Source organism: Cherax quadricarinatus, chromosome 5 (assembly GCF_038502225.1).
Source record: "Cherax quadricarinatus isolate ZL_2023a chromosome 5, ASM3850222v1, whole genome shotgun sequence".
In the NCBI taxonomy this organism is placed as follows: Eukaryota; Metazoa; Arthropoda; class Malacostraca; order Decapoda; family Parastacidae; genus Cherax; species Cherax quadricarinatus.
The window spans coordinates 36,968,471-36,987,839 of NC_091296.1; the positions used below are offsets into that span (position 1 = coordinate 36,968,471).

At 36.9% G+C, this 19,369-nt stretch overlaps 1 protein-coding gene across 1 annotated transcript in view; it reads right to left on the minus strand.

The window, feature by feature from the left end:
- The window catches only part of SamDC (S-adenosylmethionine decarboxylase), a 123,708-nt gene that overhangs the window by 61,208 nt on the left and 43,131 nt on the right, over window positions 1-19,369 (minus strand). Inside the window, exon 4 of the mRNA XM_053771031.2 lies at window positions 8,022-8,124. Coding sequence (XP_053627006.1) covers window positions 8,022-8,124 — 103 coding nt within the window. The remainder of the gene's footprint in view (window positions 1-8,021; window positions 8,125-19,369) is intronic.

Here is a 19,369-nt window from a genome sequence, read left to right on the forward strand (position 1 = left end):
TTGAGAGCCAATGGTGTAAACATAAATGGATAGCCAAATACGCTGTCAATGAGATGGGAAATAACAGTGAAAAAATATAGCATAATACCGTACCATTCCAAGTTTGCACTGTATTACATCACATAACATATTTTTTTTAACACATCGGCCATTTTCCACTGAGGCAGGATGACACACAAAGAAAGAAAAACACAAAAAGAAACAAACAACTTTCATCATCATTCAACATTTTTACCATCACTCATACATAATCAGTGTCTTTGCAGAGGCGCTCAGATACGACAGCTTAGATGTCCTTTCAAACTGCCAATATCCCAAGCTACTCCTTTAAAGTGCAGGCATTATACTTCCCATTTCCAGGACTCAAATCTGGCTAACTGGTTTCCCTGAATCCCTTCACAAAATATTACCCTGGTCACATTTCAACAGCTCTTCAATCCCAAAAACCATTCGTCTCCATACACTCCTATCTAACACGCTCAAGTACACTTGCAGGAAGTCCAAGCCCCTCGCCCACAAAACCTGTTTTACCCTCTCCCTCCAACCTTTTCGAGGATGACCCCTATCCTCCCTCCCTCCCCCTACAGATTTATATGCTCCCCAAGTCATTCTACTTTGTTCCATTCTCTCTAAATGACCAAACCACCTCAACAAACCCTCTTCAGCCCTCTGACTAATACTTTTAGTAACTCCACACCTCTTGATAACTTCCACACTACGAATTCTTTGCATAATATTTACACCACACGTTGCCCTTAGACAGGATATCTCCACTGCCTCCAGCCTCCTCCTCACTGCAGCATTTACAACCCATGCTTCACACCCATATAAGAGTGTTGGTACCACTATACTCTTATACACTCCCTTCTTTGCCTCCATGGATAATGTTTTTTGTTTCCACAGATACCTTAATGCACCACTCACCTTTTTTCCTTCATCAATTCTATGGTTAACCTCATCCTTCATAAACCCATCTGCTGACAAGTCAACTCCCAAGTATGGTAGTACCTCCGTACTCAAAATTAATTTGTTCCAGAAGACTGTTCAAGTCCCGATCTGTGCAAGTACTGATTAAATTTTTCCCATGAGGAATAACGTAAATTAGATTAATCTGTTTCAGACTCCCCAAAAATACACCTACAAAGGCATTTTAACACAAAGTTTACAAGTCTAGCATGCATAAATCTAAAAAAGAAAAAACTAAACACATTGCTTGTCTATCTGACCGATAGATAAGCAAAGGTTTCACTTTTAAGGGGTGGCTGACACTCCGTGCGCCTATGGCATGCGGATTAAAAAAAATGGAAAAAATACAAAAAATGAGTTATGCTTACAGAAAAATACCTTAATGATCTGGCAACATTTTGATGTAAGTCTCATGTTTGTACAATGAATTATAGTCATTTTACATAAATTTATTGAATTATATGACTGAACATGAAGTGAATTTTATGATTTTTTCAGATTTTTAATTTTTTTTTAATTTTTCTGTATTACATTAAATTCACCATCTAACATCATTATGAAGTAGGAGGAGCTATAGGAAAGAGTGAGGGACCAGCAGAAGGAGCATTCAGTATCTGATGAGTCGTCTTGATAGCCGGATACTAGTAGTAGCGTGAATAAAATATTGTGCAATTACACTAGTATTAGAAATAATGGTTATCTTTCATGTTTATTCCAACTTGATATCAGAAACATGATTGATAACCTAGAAGCACAATAAAGATGCCAAAATTAATAATAAAAGGCATAGAGCCTCTCCTCACTTAACCCTTAAACTGTCCAATGTAGATCTACGCTCACTCGTCCAGCACTTTGAATATTTTGAAAAAAGAAAAAAAAATCTTTTTTCTTTTTTTTTTTTAACCTTTTCAGGGTCCAGAGGCCAAATTTCAAAGTGCACACCATGGTCCAAGAATTTTCAAAAAATAATTTTGTTATTTTTTCTTATGAAATGGTAGAGAATCTTTTCCTGAAGGTAATAAAACAAAAAGTACAAAATTTGATGGAAAACTGACGAAATTATGCTCTCGCGAATTTTGATGTGTCAGCAATATTTATGCATGGGCGATTTTTGCCGATTTTGACTCCCATTTTAGGCCAATTACAGTATTCCAGTCAACCAAATTCTTAGCTATTTCACTAGTATTACTTCTATTCTATCGATTGAGCACAAGAAATCGCCAAGTCAACTGTTTCAACAACAAAATAAAGTGATCGGAAATTGGTAATTTGGCCAATTTAATGCTAAGTTCAAAATATTCCAATTTCAAAATAGGGTCCAGAATGAACACTGCAGACATTCCTGACTCTAAAATAACATTTTCTTTGTTTATCAGTCACATCTCCAGGCCCCTCTGATATTACTCATATCAGAATAGCTAGTTGGACATTTATTGGACAACGACATCATTTGTTTACTTTTGAACATTGGCAAAAATCAAACATTTCCCCTACTTTGAGCTCCATTTCAAGGTTCTTTTCATAGTAAAACCAATCAAATCACCTCTATTTCTATAATATGTTTTCCATTCTATCAAATGAGACCATGAATATGAGAATACAACCATAAATACTATATGAAAATACACCACAAATTCGGCGTTTTAATCCAAAAACATGGTCAGAGTTTTTTTTCTCATTATGCACTGCGTGCTGCAGGATTTTTTTATATGGTGCACAATGACCATACAGACCCATTCTTTCACATGTGGGCCTACCAGCTTTCTCCTGCTTGATTTGAAGCCGCTAGAATTATTTAGTATATATACGTCAAACACAGTGGCTCGTAAGACGTATATATATGACCGAAACAGTCAAAGGGTTAATGCCATATTGTTAAACTTAATTTTTTTTTTTTTTCAACAAGTCGGCCATCTCCCACCTAGGCAGGGTGACCCAAAAAAGAAAGAAAATCCCCAAAAAGAAAATACTTTCATCATCATTCAACACTTTCACCACACTCGCACATTATCACTGTTTTTGCAAAGGTGCTCAGAATACAACAGTTTAGAAGCATAAAGATACACAACATATCCCTCCAAACTGCCAATATCACAAACCCCTCCTTTAAAGTGCAGGCGTTGTACTTCCCATTTCCAGGACTCAAGTCCGACTATATGAAAATAACCGGTTTCCCTGAATCCCTTCACTAAATATTACCCTGCTCACACTCCAAAAGATCGTCAGGTCCCAAGTACCATTCGTCTCCATTCACTCCTATCTAACACGCTCACGCACGCTTGCTGGAAGTCCAAGCCCCTTGCCCACAAAACCTCCTTTACCCCCTCCCTCCAACCCTTTCGAGGACGACCCCTACCCCGCCTTCCTTCCCCTATAGATTTATATGCTTTCCATGTCATTCTACTTTGATCCATTCTCTCTAAATGACCAAACCACCTCAACAACCCCTCTTCTGCCCTCTGACTAATACTTTTATTAACTCCACACCTTTTCCTAATTTCCACACTCCGAATTTTCTGCATAATATTTACACCACACATTGCCCTTCAACAGGACATCTCCACTGCCTCCAACCGTCTCCTCGCTGTTGCATTTACCACCCAAGCTTCACACCCATATAAGAGTGTTGGTACTACTATACTTTCATACATTCCCTTCTTTGCCTCCATAGATAATGCTTTTTGATTCCATATATACCTCAATGCACCACTCACCTTTTTTTCCTCATCAATTCTATGATTAACCTCATCCTTCATAAATCCATCCACCGACACGTCAACTCCCAAGTATCTGAAAACATTCACTTCTTCCATACTCCTCCTCCCCAATTTGATATCCAATTTTTCTTTATCTAAATCATTTGACACCCTCATCACCTTACTCTTTTTTATGTTCACTTTCTTCTACCTTTACACACATTCTCAAACTCATCCACTAACCTTTGCAATTTTTCTTTAGAATCTCCCATAAGCACAGTATCATCAGCAAAAAGTAACTGTGTCAATTCCCATTTTGAATTTGATTCCCCAAAATTTAATCCCACCCCTCTCCCGAACACCCTAGCATTTACTTCCTTTACAACCCCATCTATAAATATATTAAACAACCATGGTGACATTACACCACATCCCTGTCTAAGACCTACTTTTACCGGGAAGTAGTCTCCCTCTCTTCTACACACCCTAACCTGAGCCTCACTATCCTCATAAAAACTCTTTACAGAATTTAATAACTTACCACCTATTCCATATACTTGCAACATCTGCCACATTGCTCCTCTATCCACTCTATCATATGCCTTTTCTAAATCCATAAATGCAATAAAAACTTCCCTACCTTTATCTAAATACTGTTCACATATATGCTTCAATGTAAACACTTGATCTACACATCCCCTACCCACTCTGAAACCTCCTTGCTCATCCGCAATCCTACATTCTGTCTTACCTCTAATTCTTTCAATTATAACCCTACCGTACACTTTTCCTGGTATACTCAGTAAACTTATTCCTCTATAATTTTTACAGTCTCTTTTGTCCCCTTTCCCTTTATATAAAGGGACTATACATGCTCTCTGCCAATCCCTAGGCACCTTCCCCTCTTTCATACATTTATTAAACAAAAGTACCAACCACTCCAACACTATATCCCCCCCTGCTTTTAACATTTCTGTCATGATCCCATCAGTTCCAGCTGCTTTACCCCCTTTCATTTTACATAATGCCTCACGTACCTCCCCCACACTTACATTCTGCTCTTCTTCAGTCCTAAAAGATGGTATACCTCCCTGACCAGTGGATGAAATTACTGCCTCTGTTTCTTCCTTAACATTTAAAAGTTCCTCAAAATATTCTCGCCATCTACCTAATACCTCCATCTCCCCATCTACTACCTCCCCTACTGTTTTTAACTGACAAATCCATACTTTCCCTAGGTTTTCTTAACTTGTTTAACTCACTCCAAAATTTTTTCTTATTTTCATTAAAATTTCTTGACAGTGCCTCTCCCACTCTATCATCTGCTCTCCTTTTGCACTCTCTCACCACTCTCTTTACCTTTCTTGTACTCTCCATATACTCTGCTCTTCTTATAACACTTCTGCTTTGTAAAAACCTCTTATAAGCTACCTTTTTCTCTTTTATCACACCCTTTACTTCATCATTCCACCAATCACACCTCTTTCCTCCTGCCCCCACCCTCCTATAACCGCAAACTTCTGCCCCACATTTTAATACTGCATTTTTAAAACCATTCCAACCCTCTTCAACCCCCCAACTACTCATCTTTGCACTAGCCCACCTTTCTGCCAATAGTCGCTTATATCTCACCCGAACTTCCTCCTCCCTTAGTTTATACACTTTCACCTCCCTCTTACTTGTTGTTGCCACCTTTCTCTTTTCCCATCTACCTCTTACTCTAACTGTAGCTACAACTAAATAATGATCCAATATATCAGTTGCCCCTCTATAAACATGTACATCCTGGAGCCTACCAATCAACCTTTTATCCACCAATACATAATCTAATAAACTACATACTTTCATTATGTGCTACATCATACCTTGTATATTTATTTATCCTCTTTTTCATAAAATATGTATTATGTTGAGAGACTCTTATTGGTGTGGATAAATGAAAAACAGCTAGCAGGAGATAGCGTCTCTCAAGCGATCATATGTGAAAAGGCTAGGAAGTTGCATGAGGATTTAATTAAAAAAAGGCCTGCAACTAGTGATGATGTGAGTGAATTTAAGGCCAGCAAAGGTTGGTTTGAGAGATTTAAGAAGCGTGAAGCGTAGTGGCATCCATAGTGTGATAAGGCATGGTGAGGCTGCCAGTTCGGACCACAAAGCGGCTGAAAAATATGAGCAGGAATTCAAGGAGTACATAGACAGTGAAGGACTGAAACCTGAACAAGTGTTTAATTGTGATGAAACAGGCCTGTTCTGGAAGAAAATGCCAAGCAGGACCTACATTACTCAGGAGGAAAAGGCACTCCCAGGACATAAGCCTATGAAAGACAGGCTTACTTTGTTGATGTGTGCCAATGCTAGTGGTGATTGCAAAGTTAAGCCTTTATTAGTGTATCACTCTGAAACTCCCAGAGCGTTCAGGCAAAAGAATGTCCTCAAGGATAATTTGTGTGTGCTGTGGAGGGCAAACAGTAAGGCATGGGTCACTAGGGACTTTTTCTATAACTGGTTACACCATGCATTTGCCCCCAATGTGAAAGATTATCTAACTGAAAAGAAATTAGAACTTAAGTGCCTCCTGGTGTTAGACAATGCCCCTGGTCATCCTACAGACGTGGCAGAGCGACTTTATGGGGACATGAGCTTCATTAAGGTGAAGTTTTTGCCTCCTAATACCACTCCTCTCCTGCAGCCCATGGACCAGCAGGTTATTGCAAACTTCAAAAAACTGTACACAAAAGCTCTGTTTGAAAGGTGCTTTGTAGTGACCTCAGAAACTCAACTGACTCTAAGAGAGTTTTGGAGAGAGCACTTTAATATCCTCAATTGTGTAAACCTTATAGGTAAGGCTTGGGAGGGAGTGACTAAGAAGACCTTGAACTCTGCTTGGAAGAAACTGTGGCCAGAATGCTTATTACCAAATCTCTTTCTACACATAGGTCAATTAAAGGCTCCCCACTTACATTTACCCCTGGCACCCCAAATTTACCTACTACTCCCTCCATAACATTTTTACCCACTTTAGCATTGAAATCCCCAACCACCATTACTCTCACACTTGATTCAAAACTCCCCACGCATTCACTCAACATTTCCCAAAATCTCAGGGTTCTTGTTAAAACATCCAATGCATAAATTAAGTTTATACTTCCATAATCACAATAATCTTGCACATGCTTAACCCTTTCGGGGTTTTGGCCGTACTAGTACGGCTTACACGTAAGGGTTTCTGAACGTACTAGTACGCATAAATTCTAGCGCCGTCAAATCTAGTGAGAGAAAGCTGGTAGGCCTACATATGAAAGAATGTGGTCAGTGTGCACAGTATAAAAAAAATCCTGCAGCGCACAGTGCGTAATGAGAAAAAAAAAAACTTTGACCGTGTTTTTGGATTAAAACAGCGACTTTGCACTGTATTTTTGTATGGTATTTATTGCTGTATTCTAGTTTTCCTGATCTCATTTTATAGAATGGAAGACATATTACAGAAATTGAGATGATTTTGACTGATTTTACAATAAAAAGTACCTTGAAATTGAGCTCAAAGTAGCAGAAATGTTCAATGTTTACCAAAGATCAAAAGTAAACAAACCATGCTAAGCGTCCAATACACGTCAACTGGTGAGTCTAATATTCTTTCACAAGTGCGCTGATATTATTTATACCATTTCTACACCAATGCAGTAGTCTGCATAACAGTAAATCTTCTATTTTTTTGTGAGAATAAAAATTCAAAGTGGAAAGCAAAAGAATGTAAGAGGGGCGTGGGAATGTGACTAATGAACAGAGGAAATGTTATTTTAGTGCCAGGAATGTCTTTCTTGTTTATTCTAGACTCTATTCAGAAATTGGCATCTTTTGAAATTTGTGTGAAATTGGCAAAATTGCTAAATTCTGACCACTGTATTGGATAGTTGAAATCGGTAAATGCGTGGTTTCTTGTACTCATTCGATAGTAAAAATGGAGTTCTAGCGAAATAGTTATGATTTTTGTCGACTAGTACACTGGAATTGGCAGAAAATAGGGCTCAAAGTGGGCAAAATCGCCGATGCGTAAACATCGTCGAGACCGCTAACTTCGCAAGAGCATATTTCCCTAAGTTTTCCATCAAATTTCATACTTTTGATGTCATTATGATCGGGAGAAGATTCTCTATCTTTTCATAAGAGAAAATAATTTTTTTTTTAAATTTGGCCGACCCTGAGAACAAGTCTCTGAGGGGACCTGCCGACCCCCAAAGGGTTAAAAACTTTGGTCATAAAAATGAATGGTCTAATTACATTACCACATATAGGATTACCCTTTAATTTTCATCAACACTTGATTCAAAATAATTATGAAGTATTCTGATTTATCATTACCTGGAAAGAACTGGTCCAAGATTGAGGCCTCTTCTTCAAAAGTGCGATGAGGAGACACTTGAAGCTCAGGACGCTTGAAGTTCTTCCGTGAAAAGTACAGGTCCTGTTGGGATAATAAATACAATTAAGCACAGAAAATTACAGTGATGTCAACAACAGAGGGGGTGCTGAATTCCAACACAGGATAGGTCATGGACCCTGTTTTGTGGTTAAAAGTATCTTCAAATGATACTTTGGGGCACTAAAAAGGGTACAGTGGCTGCCCTGTACTGGCTTCCCCACCAAGTTGTGACATCAGGGAACTAGCGCTATCACACACGCCTGGAGATTCATTAGAATACCTTAACAAAGTAGAATATGGAATCCCCAATGAAAGGTACCCTAATTTGAAATATTACTACAAAATTACATTATTTTAAATTTCAGAAGCCTAATTAAACTCGTAAAATATGCAATATTTAAAGGATTAAGGTTTTTAAATTTTAATAATTTCCAAAATTAGAAAACAGCAATAATCTCCAAGCATGTGCAGCCCGCCAGAAAGCTTTACATCCAGCATGATGCACAGTGCGCCGAGCATTGCCTGCACTTCTGCCAGATTTCAGCCCCGGGAGCCTGGTGCCCCCCCCAGGGGAGCGTGGGACCATGCCACACGCTGTGATGAACTTTATGGCTCAATTTGGCCAGCCACAATTGTCACCCCTGGGGGTCAGGCTGCAGTAGGACTGCCACTTACCCAGCTCAACCTAAAACAAGGAATTTAATGGCTGCCTGTAAGGCCTATTTTTCTAATTGCAGATTTTAAAATGCTGGATTACTTTTTAAATACTTTAACAAATGAACTATTTAAAAAAGTGAAAAACATACCTAGCACTTAATTGTAACTGTTGGTGCAATAAATAAAGCACTATATGCATAGAAAAGAGCCCAACATTCTCATGTTTTAGAGTACTCTTAGATGATTGCTGACAATAAAAGGAAAACTATACTAAGCATATATATATATACTGTATATAACATGACTATAAAAATACTAAGATATAAACAAGACTGCTTCTAATTTTTTAATGAATATTTCTTTTTTCATTCTTAGATTATGTGGGGCACTAAACACAAGATAGTGGCAAATGGCTGACCAACACAAAAATTTACAATATAGAATACACTAAAAATGCCAAGATATTCCTTATCCTGATAATGTAGTGTAAACAGATAAACTAAGAAAAAACTAAGACAACTCACAATTATGTTTGTCTTATAATATGTTCTTTGAATTTGTATCACTTTTTCACATACAAGTTAATAAATATTAGAAGAGATTCCTAGATGTTTCTATTTCAAGATATAATCCTGAGTGGAGTATTGAGGGTCCATTACATTAGTTTATTCATCACCCAATATTCACAAATGAGTGAAGGAAGTGAGAACTAAATAGTGATACTACTTGATTTACATGGAGATGAGGAAATTTGTTCAGCAGTAAAACCACTAAAAAAAATTTCTACAAATCAAAATTTACAAAAGAGATATTATTTTTTGTTTAATATTTACTCTAGATATCTAATTTTATGAATAGAGTAAAGGTTTTACTTAAGTTTGTCAACAACAATGTCTCTTGTGGGTATGACAAGTATCAATGCAAGACCCTTGCATACCTCTTATTTTAAAGTAAAGAAATCTGAATAAATTTGGAGATTCAACTTTGACATTTTTTAATGACTTTTCAGTGGTAAACATTGTCTTTCCCCAACACAAACTGTAAAATAAAAACAAATTGTATGGTGAACCAATGTCTTTACCTAACCAATATTGAATAATATAAATGATAGTATGAACTATTGTCTTTACCTAACATATACTGTATAATATAAATGATAGTACAGTAAACACTCATACTTAATTTATCAATAACAAAAGCTTATTATACCATACATTTTAAGCAGCACTCTTAATAAGTGAATATTTTATATAACTACATAACCAACTGAAGATTAAAGGAGAATGAATCTGTTCTATTAAATAAATTTAAAATGCTCATTTAACTACAATACAAAAATAATGTCAGCATTCTTAAAATCTGTAATTTGGTATAAGAGACTTTATCTGCAGCCTATAATATACTTTGCTTATATTAATGAGAGACTATGACTTACTTATCTAACTGACATTTAAACTTTGAGGGTAATAAAATCTTGGAAGCAAAAAATTAAATGGGAAGATCAGATAATTGAAAATTCTTATCAATCAGATAATGATCAGATATTCATTGGCAATATCATTAGAATGCCAATTATAATCCAAATTAACTATTATAGAGCTGTTGGCTACTTTAACAAGCAGTATGGGTTTTGGCAGTCCCCCGCGCTGACTGAGCACTCAAATGAGTGAGAACTCATGTTGGGGCAGAAGAACAAGTAGATGACCGCATAATACCGAGATCTGGGTCGATGCGCCCTATTATGTGAAGTGGCTCACGAGTTCACCAATGGCCTGCTGCGGTGATGCCAGTGACTGGCCTGGTTGCTGCAGAAAAATGGGAAGACCAACGGTCATTAAGGGCTACGGTACTATAGTACCCGGGAAGCTGACCCGTGTGGCGCCCTCCATAAGACATACCACCATCCTCTTAAACATTTACATTAACTAAATCCAGTTATGGCAAAATACTGATATGACAAAACTTCAGCATATACAAGGCAAACTGGAGTAATATATACTGTGTATAAAGGAAAGCACTCAAGGTTGGTGGCATGTTTGTGACCGTCTATCACCTGTGCTGGGTACTGGGCACAGGGGGAATACCCACCCAGGTGGCATAGGCAAGCCTGCTCACTCTTCACTACTTTATACTTAAATCCATGTACGTTAAGCTGGAAATAATGCTAATTCAAATTATTTTAAGGTTATATATAATCCAAGGGAAATATGGTATTATAAATGTTCCATAACTAATTTTACAAATAAATAAAATAAAGCAAGTGAGAAAACTCAAAAGCTTTTTTTGCCCAATATAAATTCAAGTACTATATATCTTATAACTTACCTGTATTATACACTTTCTGATTTGCATACACAATAATGCATTACTTTAGAATTTGTCCCTATTATTAAGTATTAAAACATGCTGAAATAATGCTTAATTATAACAAGAATAGTAACTGCTGTTTATGTGGGGCAGAAACTTTTCCTGCTAACTACAATACATGGCTAACTAACTAGTAGTTACATGTCAGTATACCAATCATACCAACATCCATGTTAGTGTAGTCATCAACTGATCTGTTCACCTCCACCTTTTATCTTTCTTCTTTTAACCTTTTAACTGTGTCCAGTGCACTATTAAGCAAGTAATATCAAAGTGTCTGATGTACTCATAAGCACAATTTTTTGTACCTTCAAATCTGCCACTTGACAATATTTTTTGATCTTTTTCACTAATGTATTCTAGCACCATTTAAATCTGTTAAAGGTGTTAAATATGCCAAATAATTACACCAATTTAAATGTTTAATGAGTCAAATGTTATTAACAATTTACTCAACCACAAATGTGTCGATAAATCTCAATATTCTTAATCTCATTACTTGTAATCATAATTCAACCTCAAAGAAATTATTGTTATCTTGTTTGTACTATTTTAAATGCCTAAATTTATGCTTATATACCTACTCAATGACCAATGACTAATTCTTAAGAAGTCTGTAAACATTCGTACTAGCCTACCCAAAATGCTCCGCATGCTAGTGGCTTCCTTTGTGCTTAACAATATTTTATTACATGTAAAACTATATTTTTTATGCTGCAGAAAGAAATAGCTTGTTAATATACCTAACTAGCACAAGTAAACAATGAAATCAGGAACTGTTGTTCCACCACCAGCTTCCCTACCAGCAAACAGGGTGTGAAAGTGGCATAAAGATAACTTATTCAGTCCAAATTTATTACAATGTCATGATACTAAACAGTGGAATTGAGCCACATAGCAAACTAAGTACAGGAAGGCCCCGCTTTACGGCGTTTCACTTTACGGCGTTCCGCTAATACGGTCATTTCAAATTATGACCAAAACTCGCTATACGGCTCCCCCCACCTGACTTTCTAATACGGTCACCGCGCCCCACCTTGTTTGTTTACATTCTTCGTGAGCTCAGTAAGCACTAAGTCTCTCCATTTTGTCTGGAAACTCCAAAATTTCAAATGTTTTTAAAAGTTATTTCATATTTTATATATACTCTGATAATTATACTTATGTATACCTGTACTTAAATAAACTTACATACTGTGCTGGCATGCAGGTACACATTAAAATCAGTAAGAGTGTCTTATGTCTCCAGACGTCATATTAGTAATGATAATAATAATCATCGTCTCATTTAAATGTCGTATATTACGTTAAATACACATTTTCATTAATCCATCTATGATATTTTTTCAAAATTATATAATAAACACGATACATAACATAAAAAGATGATAAATACACCCCACAATAGAATAAATAAACATAAATATGAGATGTGGTAGCAGACGACTTGCACAAGTGACGCCATATTAGAAATGCTAATAATAATAATAATAATCACCGAGTCTTATTAAATGTTGTATATTACGTTAATACAGTGGACCCCCGGTTAACGAACTTTTTTCATTCCAGTAGTATGTTCAGGTGCCAGTACTGACCGAATTTTTTCCCATAAGGAATATTGTGAAGTAGATTAGTACATTTCAGACCCCCAAACATACACGTACAAACGCACTTACATAAATACACTTACATAATTGGTCGCATTTGGAGGTGATCGTTAAGCGGGGGTCCACTGTATACACATTTTCATTAATCCATCCATGATATTTTTTCAAAATTATATAATAAACACGATACATAACATAAAAAGATGATAAATACACCCTACAATAGAATAAATAAACATAAATATGAGATGTCGTAGCCAGATAACTTGTACAAGTGATGCCAAGAATAACATTTTCTCTAATCTAACATAAGAGAAAATGTGTTACTGGGGGTAACTGTAGAAAATTATTCCTTTCGTATGTATGTAAGTAAGTTTATTCAGGTATACACAAATACAGTTACATAGATTATCATACATAACAACATATGTGTAGAGAACCTAGGATAACCCAAAAAAGTCAGACAGAGTGACTTATTTCCATTGCCTTCACTCAGAGCATCATTTCTTCTTAAAATGATGTTACATGAGAATGGGAGTGTTCTTCTTTATTTATTCTACCGTATCAATGTAGAGACAACCTGTACACAATGTAACTTGTACACAAACCAGACGTGTACACTTCGTTTACAAAACTTACCTTCGCCTGGTTTGTTTATATAACTCTGCGCCTGTCCTCTCTCATGCACTCATTCTTTCTCTCTCTCATTTATTCGTTTTATCTCATTTACTTACTCCTGACCCTACACTAAGACTACAAATATTTTAAGGTAAGTAATGAGTGAACTGTATATACATTTTATCGCTCTGGGATGCTTAAATATCATGGAATATATGTGTGGGTGGGTTGGCCTGGTATGGTAGCCCGGCTGACCACCATACATACCACACTTGATTTTTTACAATAAATACTACTCATCTCACCCTATATTTTAAGGTAAGTAATGAGTGAACTGTATATACATTTTATCGCTCTGGGATGCTTAAATATCATAGAATTGTATGTGTGGGTGGGGTGGCCTGGTATGGTAGCCTGGCTGACTACCATACATACCACACTTGATTTCTTACAATAAATACTACTTGTCTCACCCTAGATTAAGACTATAAATATTTTAAGGTAAGTAATGAGTGCACTATGTGTGTATTGTACTTTTTATTGTTTTTTGATGCCTGGTTCTATTGCTAACTTAATATATGTTAGTGTAAACTTGTTATCTAGTGTTTGTATGCATTTGTAAGTGGAAAAAAAGGGTGTTCCACTTTACGGCGGTTTCCGCTTTACGGCGGTAACCTGGAACCTAACCAGCCGTATAAGTGGGGCCTTCCTGTAGATTTGACTGAGAATAACTCAATAACTTGGGTTATTGACTTGTTTCCAAGATCTGAGGAGTATTACACCTTGAAACAACTGTAAAATTATAAGTATTCCTTGTACACAGTGTTAGAAGACCAAAGTAATAAAAAAGTAGAATAAAAAAACAAGTATTTCACTAATATATATATTGTATATTCCAAGTGGAGTGATGTCAGGCTAAGCATTCCACTACGTTTTAACCCTTTGAGGGTCAGTGCCATACATGCATGGCTGCTGTACTTATATGCCAACATTCTAGTGCTTTCAAATCGAGCAGGAGAAAGCTGGTAGGCCTACATGTGAGAAAATGGGTCTGCATGGTGAGTGTGTGCAGTAGGAAAAAAATTGGGGCACCCGCATTGCATTGTGGGAACGCCATTTCAGTACACCTTGTTTACCATGCCTTGCGGTAAGAAACTCCTCACTCCCCGGTGAACCGGGATTCTTTTGTTCCCAAGTGATAGTTCTAACACAGATGGAAGTGTCAGTGAAGATGAATTTCATGGTTTTCAGGAGTTTGTGACCGAAAGTAATGAGCATAATACCAGTAATACTGTAATGATGAAAACCCAGACGACCCTCAAACTTCCACCTTAGATGCAGGGCCATCTTGTTCATGTTCAGTTGTATCATATCGAAAGGGAAAACTTGTATTTTCCTGTGTCCAGGACTCAGATGTGAGCCGTGGTGCTGATAGTGATAGTGAATATGATATCCAAGCTCTTGAAAATAGTTCCAGTAGTGAGAGTGAAGTGGAATATTCTCCAGTGAAGCGTCAGTATATACGACGCTACATGAGCTCTGGTAGTGTGTCATATGCTATTCCAAGGGAAAGGAGTACATCTCGGAGTACATCCCATGGCTGTACAACAGAAACAGATAGTAAAAATGAAGATGATATTGTTACAATTGGGATGGATAATGTGCATGCATCATCAGATGGTGGTGGTGCCAAGTGCCATGAGGCACCAGCAGCGGCCCATGCTGGTATCCACACCGCTGACTCAGCTCAGCTACAACAAAGCCCACCTTCTCCCACCCACTCACCACACCAACCTGCGCAACCACAACCACCTGTCAATATCCAGTACCCACCAGCAGACCTCATCCGGGATTGGCAGCAAGGTGCCAATTTTGCTCCCAATCCCCATCACTTTGATGAAAATCAAAGTGGAATATGGCTAACTTGTACACTTGGGAACAATGCCACTGAACTGGAATGTTTCGAGTTATTGTTTGATGAACCCCTGATGGAAATTATTGTCAGGGAAAGCAACACATACTTTGATTACACCATGGCAAATAATTCTTTCATCATGATCACGCCTACACCAGTGGAAGGAGACAACTGTGTCTGAGATGTATCTTTTGTTTGGCACAATAATGCTTATGCCACATGTGTATAAGCACAGTGTCAAATCATACTGGTCAACAGGCTGCCTGATTTCAACCCCAGCTTTCAGTGATATAATACCAGTGAATCGATTTGTTTTACTATTACATATATATGCTACACTTCTCAGACAAAAGAGGCCTGACAGAAAAGACAGGTTATATAAGATTAGTAATGTGTTCGTGTATCTGAAACAGAAATTCTCGATGTATTTTTATCCCTTCAGAAAGCATGTTTCTGACGAGTCTTTGATTTTGTTCAAAGGTAGACTGTCGTTCAAGAAGTATATACCAAGGAAGAGGAAACGCTTTGGTATAAAGTTCTTTGTACTTTGTGATTGCTACAATGGTCTTGTATTGGATATTACTGTGTACACTGGAAGTAATACATTGCCAGATACCAGGAAATTATTGGGTATCTCTGGTGATGTGGTTAAAACAATGATGGAACCTTATCTTGGTAAGGGGCACACATTATATACTGATAACTGGTACACAACGTCCCTTACTCAGTGATTTTTTGCGAGTGAACATGACAGATATGTGTGGTACAGTGCGTGCAAATCGTAAGCATATGCCTAGGTTCGACTCAGGCACTCTTAGAGGTGAGGTGAAGGCGTTTGCTGCCACTGACATCAAGGCATTTCGGTGGCATGACAAACGAGGTGTCACACTGTTGACATCAGTTCACCGAAATGAAATGAGACAGTGGCAGGCAGAATAGTGAGACCAAGGAACCCATTCTAAAACCTGCAGCTGTGATGGACTACACCCTCATTTTGCATTCAGTGGACAAATGTGACATGCAGATTGGGTTTGCTGACTGTGTTCACAAGAGTTATAAGTGGTACATAAAAAATTTTTTCCATCTTCTGGACACTTCCATGCTCAATACTTATAATATATATAAGATAAGGACCAGAAACAAACCACCATATGGCAAATTTTGTTTGTCATCAAATAATATTCAAGTACCAAGTACCAAGTACCTGCAATAGAAAACCGCCCACAAAATTGTCATCAAATACCCTCTTGTCTGAGGCCTGGTGATCACTACCTAATACAACTGCCTCTTACTATGAAAAAAAATGCTCAGAAGAGGTGATTTGTCTGTGCACATACAAAAAAAAAAAAAAAAAGCCCACAAAAATGCAGACACTTGTTTTATGTGTAAGGAGTGTAAAACACCGCTGTGCATGACACCATGTTTCAAAGGGTTCCACAACCTGCAGCACTTCTAGGAACATGTCCAGTTACTGTGTGTGTGTATACAGTAGGGCCCTGCTTTACGACGTTTCGCCTTACAGCATTCCACTAATACGGCAATTTCAAATTATGACCAAAACTTTCTATATGGCATGCACCACCCGGTTTGTTTACATTCACTGTGAGTACATCTCTCTATTATGTAATAATAATCACATCAAAATAGACATTTTCATTAATCCATGATATTTTCTTCAAAATTATATAAGAAACACATTACATAGCATATAAACATGCTATGTTTATATAAACTTGCTATGTATGTAGGTGTTGGTATGTAACCCAGGCGGACTATATACCTATATTATTATTATAACTCTGATAATTATACTTATGTGTACCCGTACCTAAGTAAACTTACTATGCTGGTACACATTAAAATCACTTTATTAAAAATCACAATAATAATCACTCTGAGGCGCATTAAATATCGTATAAAATGTTAATATAAACATTTTCATTAACCCATCTATGATATTTTCTTCAAAATTATATAAGAAACATGTTACATAGCATATAAACATACTATGTAGCTAGGTGCAGGTATGTAGCCCAGGCAGACTAGATACCTACATTATTATTATAACTAAAACCATAAGTGTCTGGCTGGTTTCTTTACAAAACTCGCGAACATATTACTCACTCACGTACTCATTCTCTCTTTCTCTCGTTTATTCATTTAATCTCATTTACTCACCTCACACCCTACATTAAGACTACAATCATTACAATAATGTAGTAGTCTGCACAACAGTGTGAATAAAAATTCAAAATAGAAAGCAAGAGTAATATAAGAGGGGCCAGGAAACATGACTGATGAACAGAGAAAATGTTATTTTAGTGTCAGGAATGTCTGCATTGTTCATTGTGGACTCTATTTTGAAATTGGTATCTTTTTTAACCCTTTGACTGTTTACGCAGTATAAATACGTCTTACGCACCCGTTTCTGACGTATATATACTCAATAATTCTAGCAGCTTCAAATCAAGCGGGAGAAAGCTGGTAGGCCCACATGTGAGAGAATGGGTCTGTGTGGTCAGTGTGCATCACATAAAAAAAAAATCCTGCAGCCCACAGTGCGTAATGAGAAAAAAAACTAATAATTTTTTTGGATTAAAACGCCGACTTTGAGGTGTATTTTCGTATAGTATTTATCGTTGTACAATGTATTCGCATTTTCATGGTCTTAGGTGATAAAATGGAAAACATATTACAGAAATAGAGATGATTTTCATTACTTTGACGATGAAAACGACCTTGAAACTGAGCTCAAAGTAGCGGAAATGTTCGATTTTTACCAATGTTCAGGAGTAAACAAATCACACCACACGTCCAATACACGTCAACTGGGGAGTCTAATATTCTTTCACTAGTGCACTGATATTATTTATACCATTTTTACAATAATGCAGTAGTCTGCATAACAGTAAATTTTGTATTTTTTTGTATGAATAAAAAATCAAAATAGAAAGCAATAATAATATAAGAGGGGCCTAGAGATGTGATTAATGAACAGAGGATATGTTATTTTAGTGCCAAGAATGTCTACCTTGTTTATTCTGGACCCTATTTTGAAATTGGCATATTTTTTAATTTGCGTGAAATTGGCCAAATTGCCAATTTCTGACCACTATATTGGGTAGTTCAAATTGGTAAATGGGCGGTTTCTTGTACTCAGCTGATAGATAAAATGGAGCTCTAAAGAAATAGCTATGAGTTTGGTCAACTGGAACAACGGAATTGGCTGAAAACAGGGCTCAAAGTCGGTGAAATCCCCGATACGCATATGTCGCCGAGACTGCTAACTTCGCGGGAGCGTAATTCCGTGAGTTTTCGATCAAATTTCGAACTTTTGGTGTCATTACTATCGGGAAAAGATTCTCTATAATTTCATAAGAATTTTTTTTTTTTTTTTTAAATTTATCGACATAGAATGACAGTTTCAGAAAGGGGCCTGCGACAGTCAAAGGGTTAACTTGTGTAAAATTGACCAAACTGCCAATTTCTGGCCACTTTATTGGGTAGTTAAAATCGGTAAATATTTAGGGCGGTGTCTTGTACTCAATCGATAGAACAAACGGAGCTCTAAAGAAACAGCTATGAGTTTGGTTGAGTGGAACAATGAAATTGGCTGAAAATAGAGCTCAAAGTGGGCGAAATTGTTGATGTGTAAGTATTATCTAGATCGTTAACTTCACGAGAGCATAATTCCACAAGTTTTCAATCAAATTTCGTACTTTTGGTGTCATTACCATCGGAAAAAGATTCACTACCATTTCATGAGAATTTTTTTTTTTTTTCAAATTCTTCGACACTGAGAGCAAGTTTGTGAGCAGGGGTCTTGACAGTCAAAGGGTTAACCACTGGACTTCTAATCTTAGGACTAACTTGTTGCGAGTTCAAATTTTCTCCATTCAAAAGTTTTTTACAATAGAGGTTTTATGATTTTGCAAGTAATTGGTCACAAATAATGTACTCGACAAAGTTGTTTAACACTTATTAAACAGCTCTCTTTTCAAGAATTCTAAATATACATTAACCCTTTGACCGTCGCAACCCCAAATCCTGAAAGGTCTCCTGGTGTCGCAAAATATTTGAAAAAAGAAAAAACAATTATTTTTTCTTATGAAATGATAGAGAA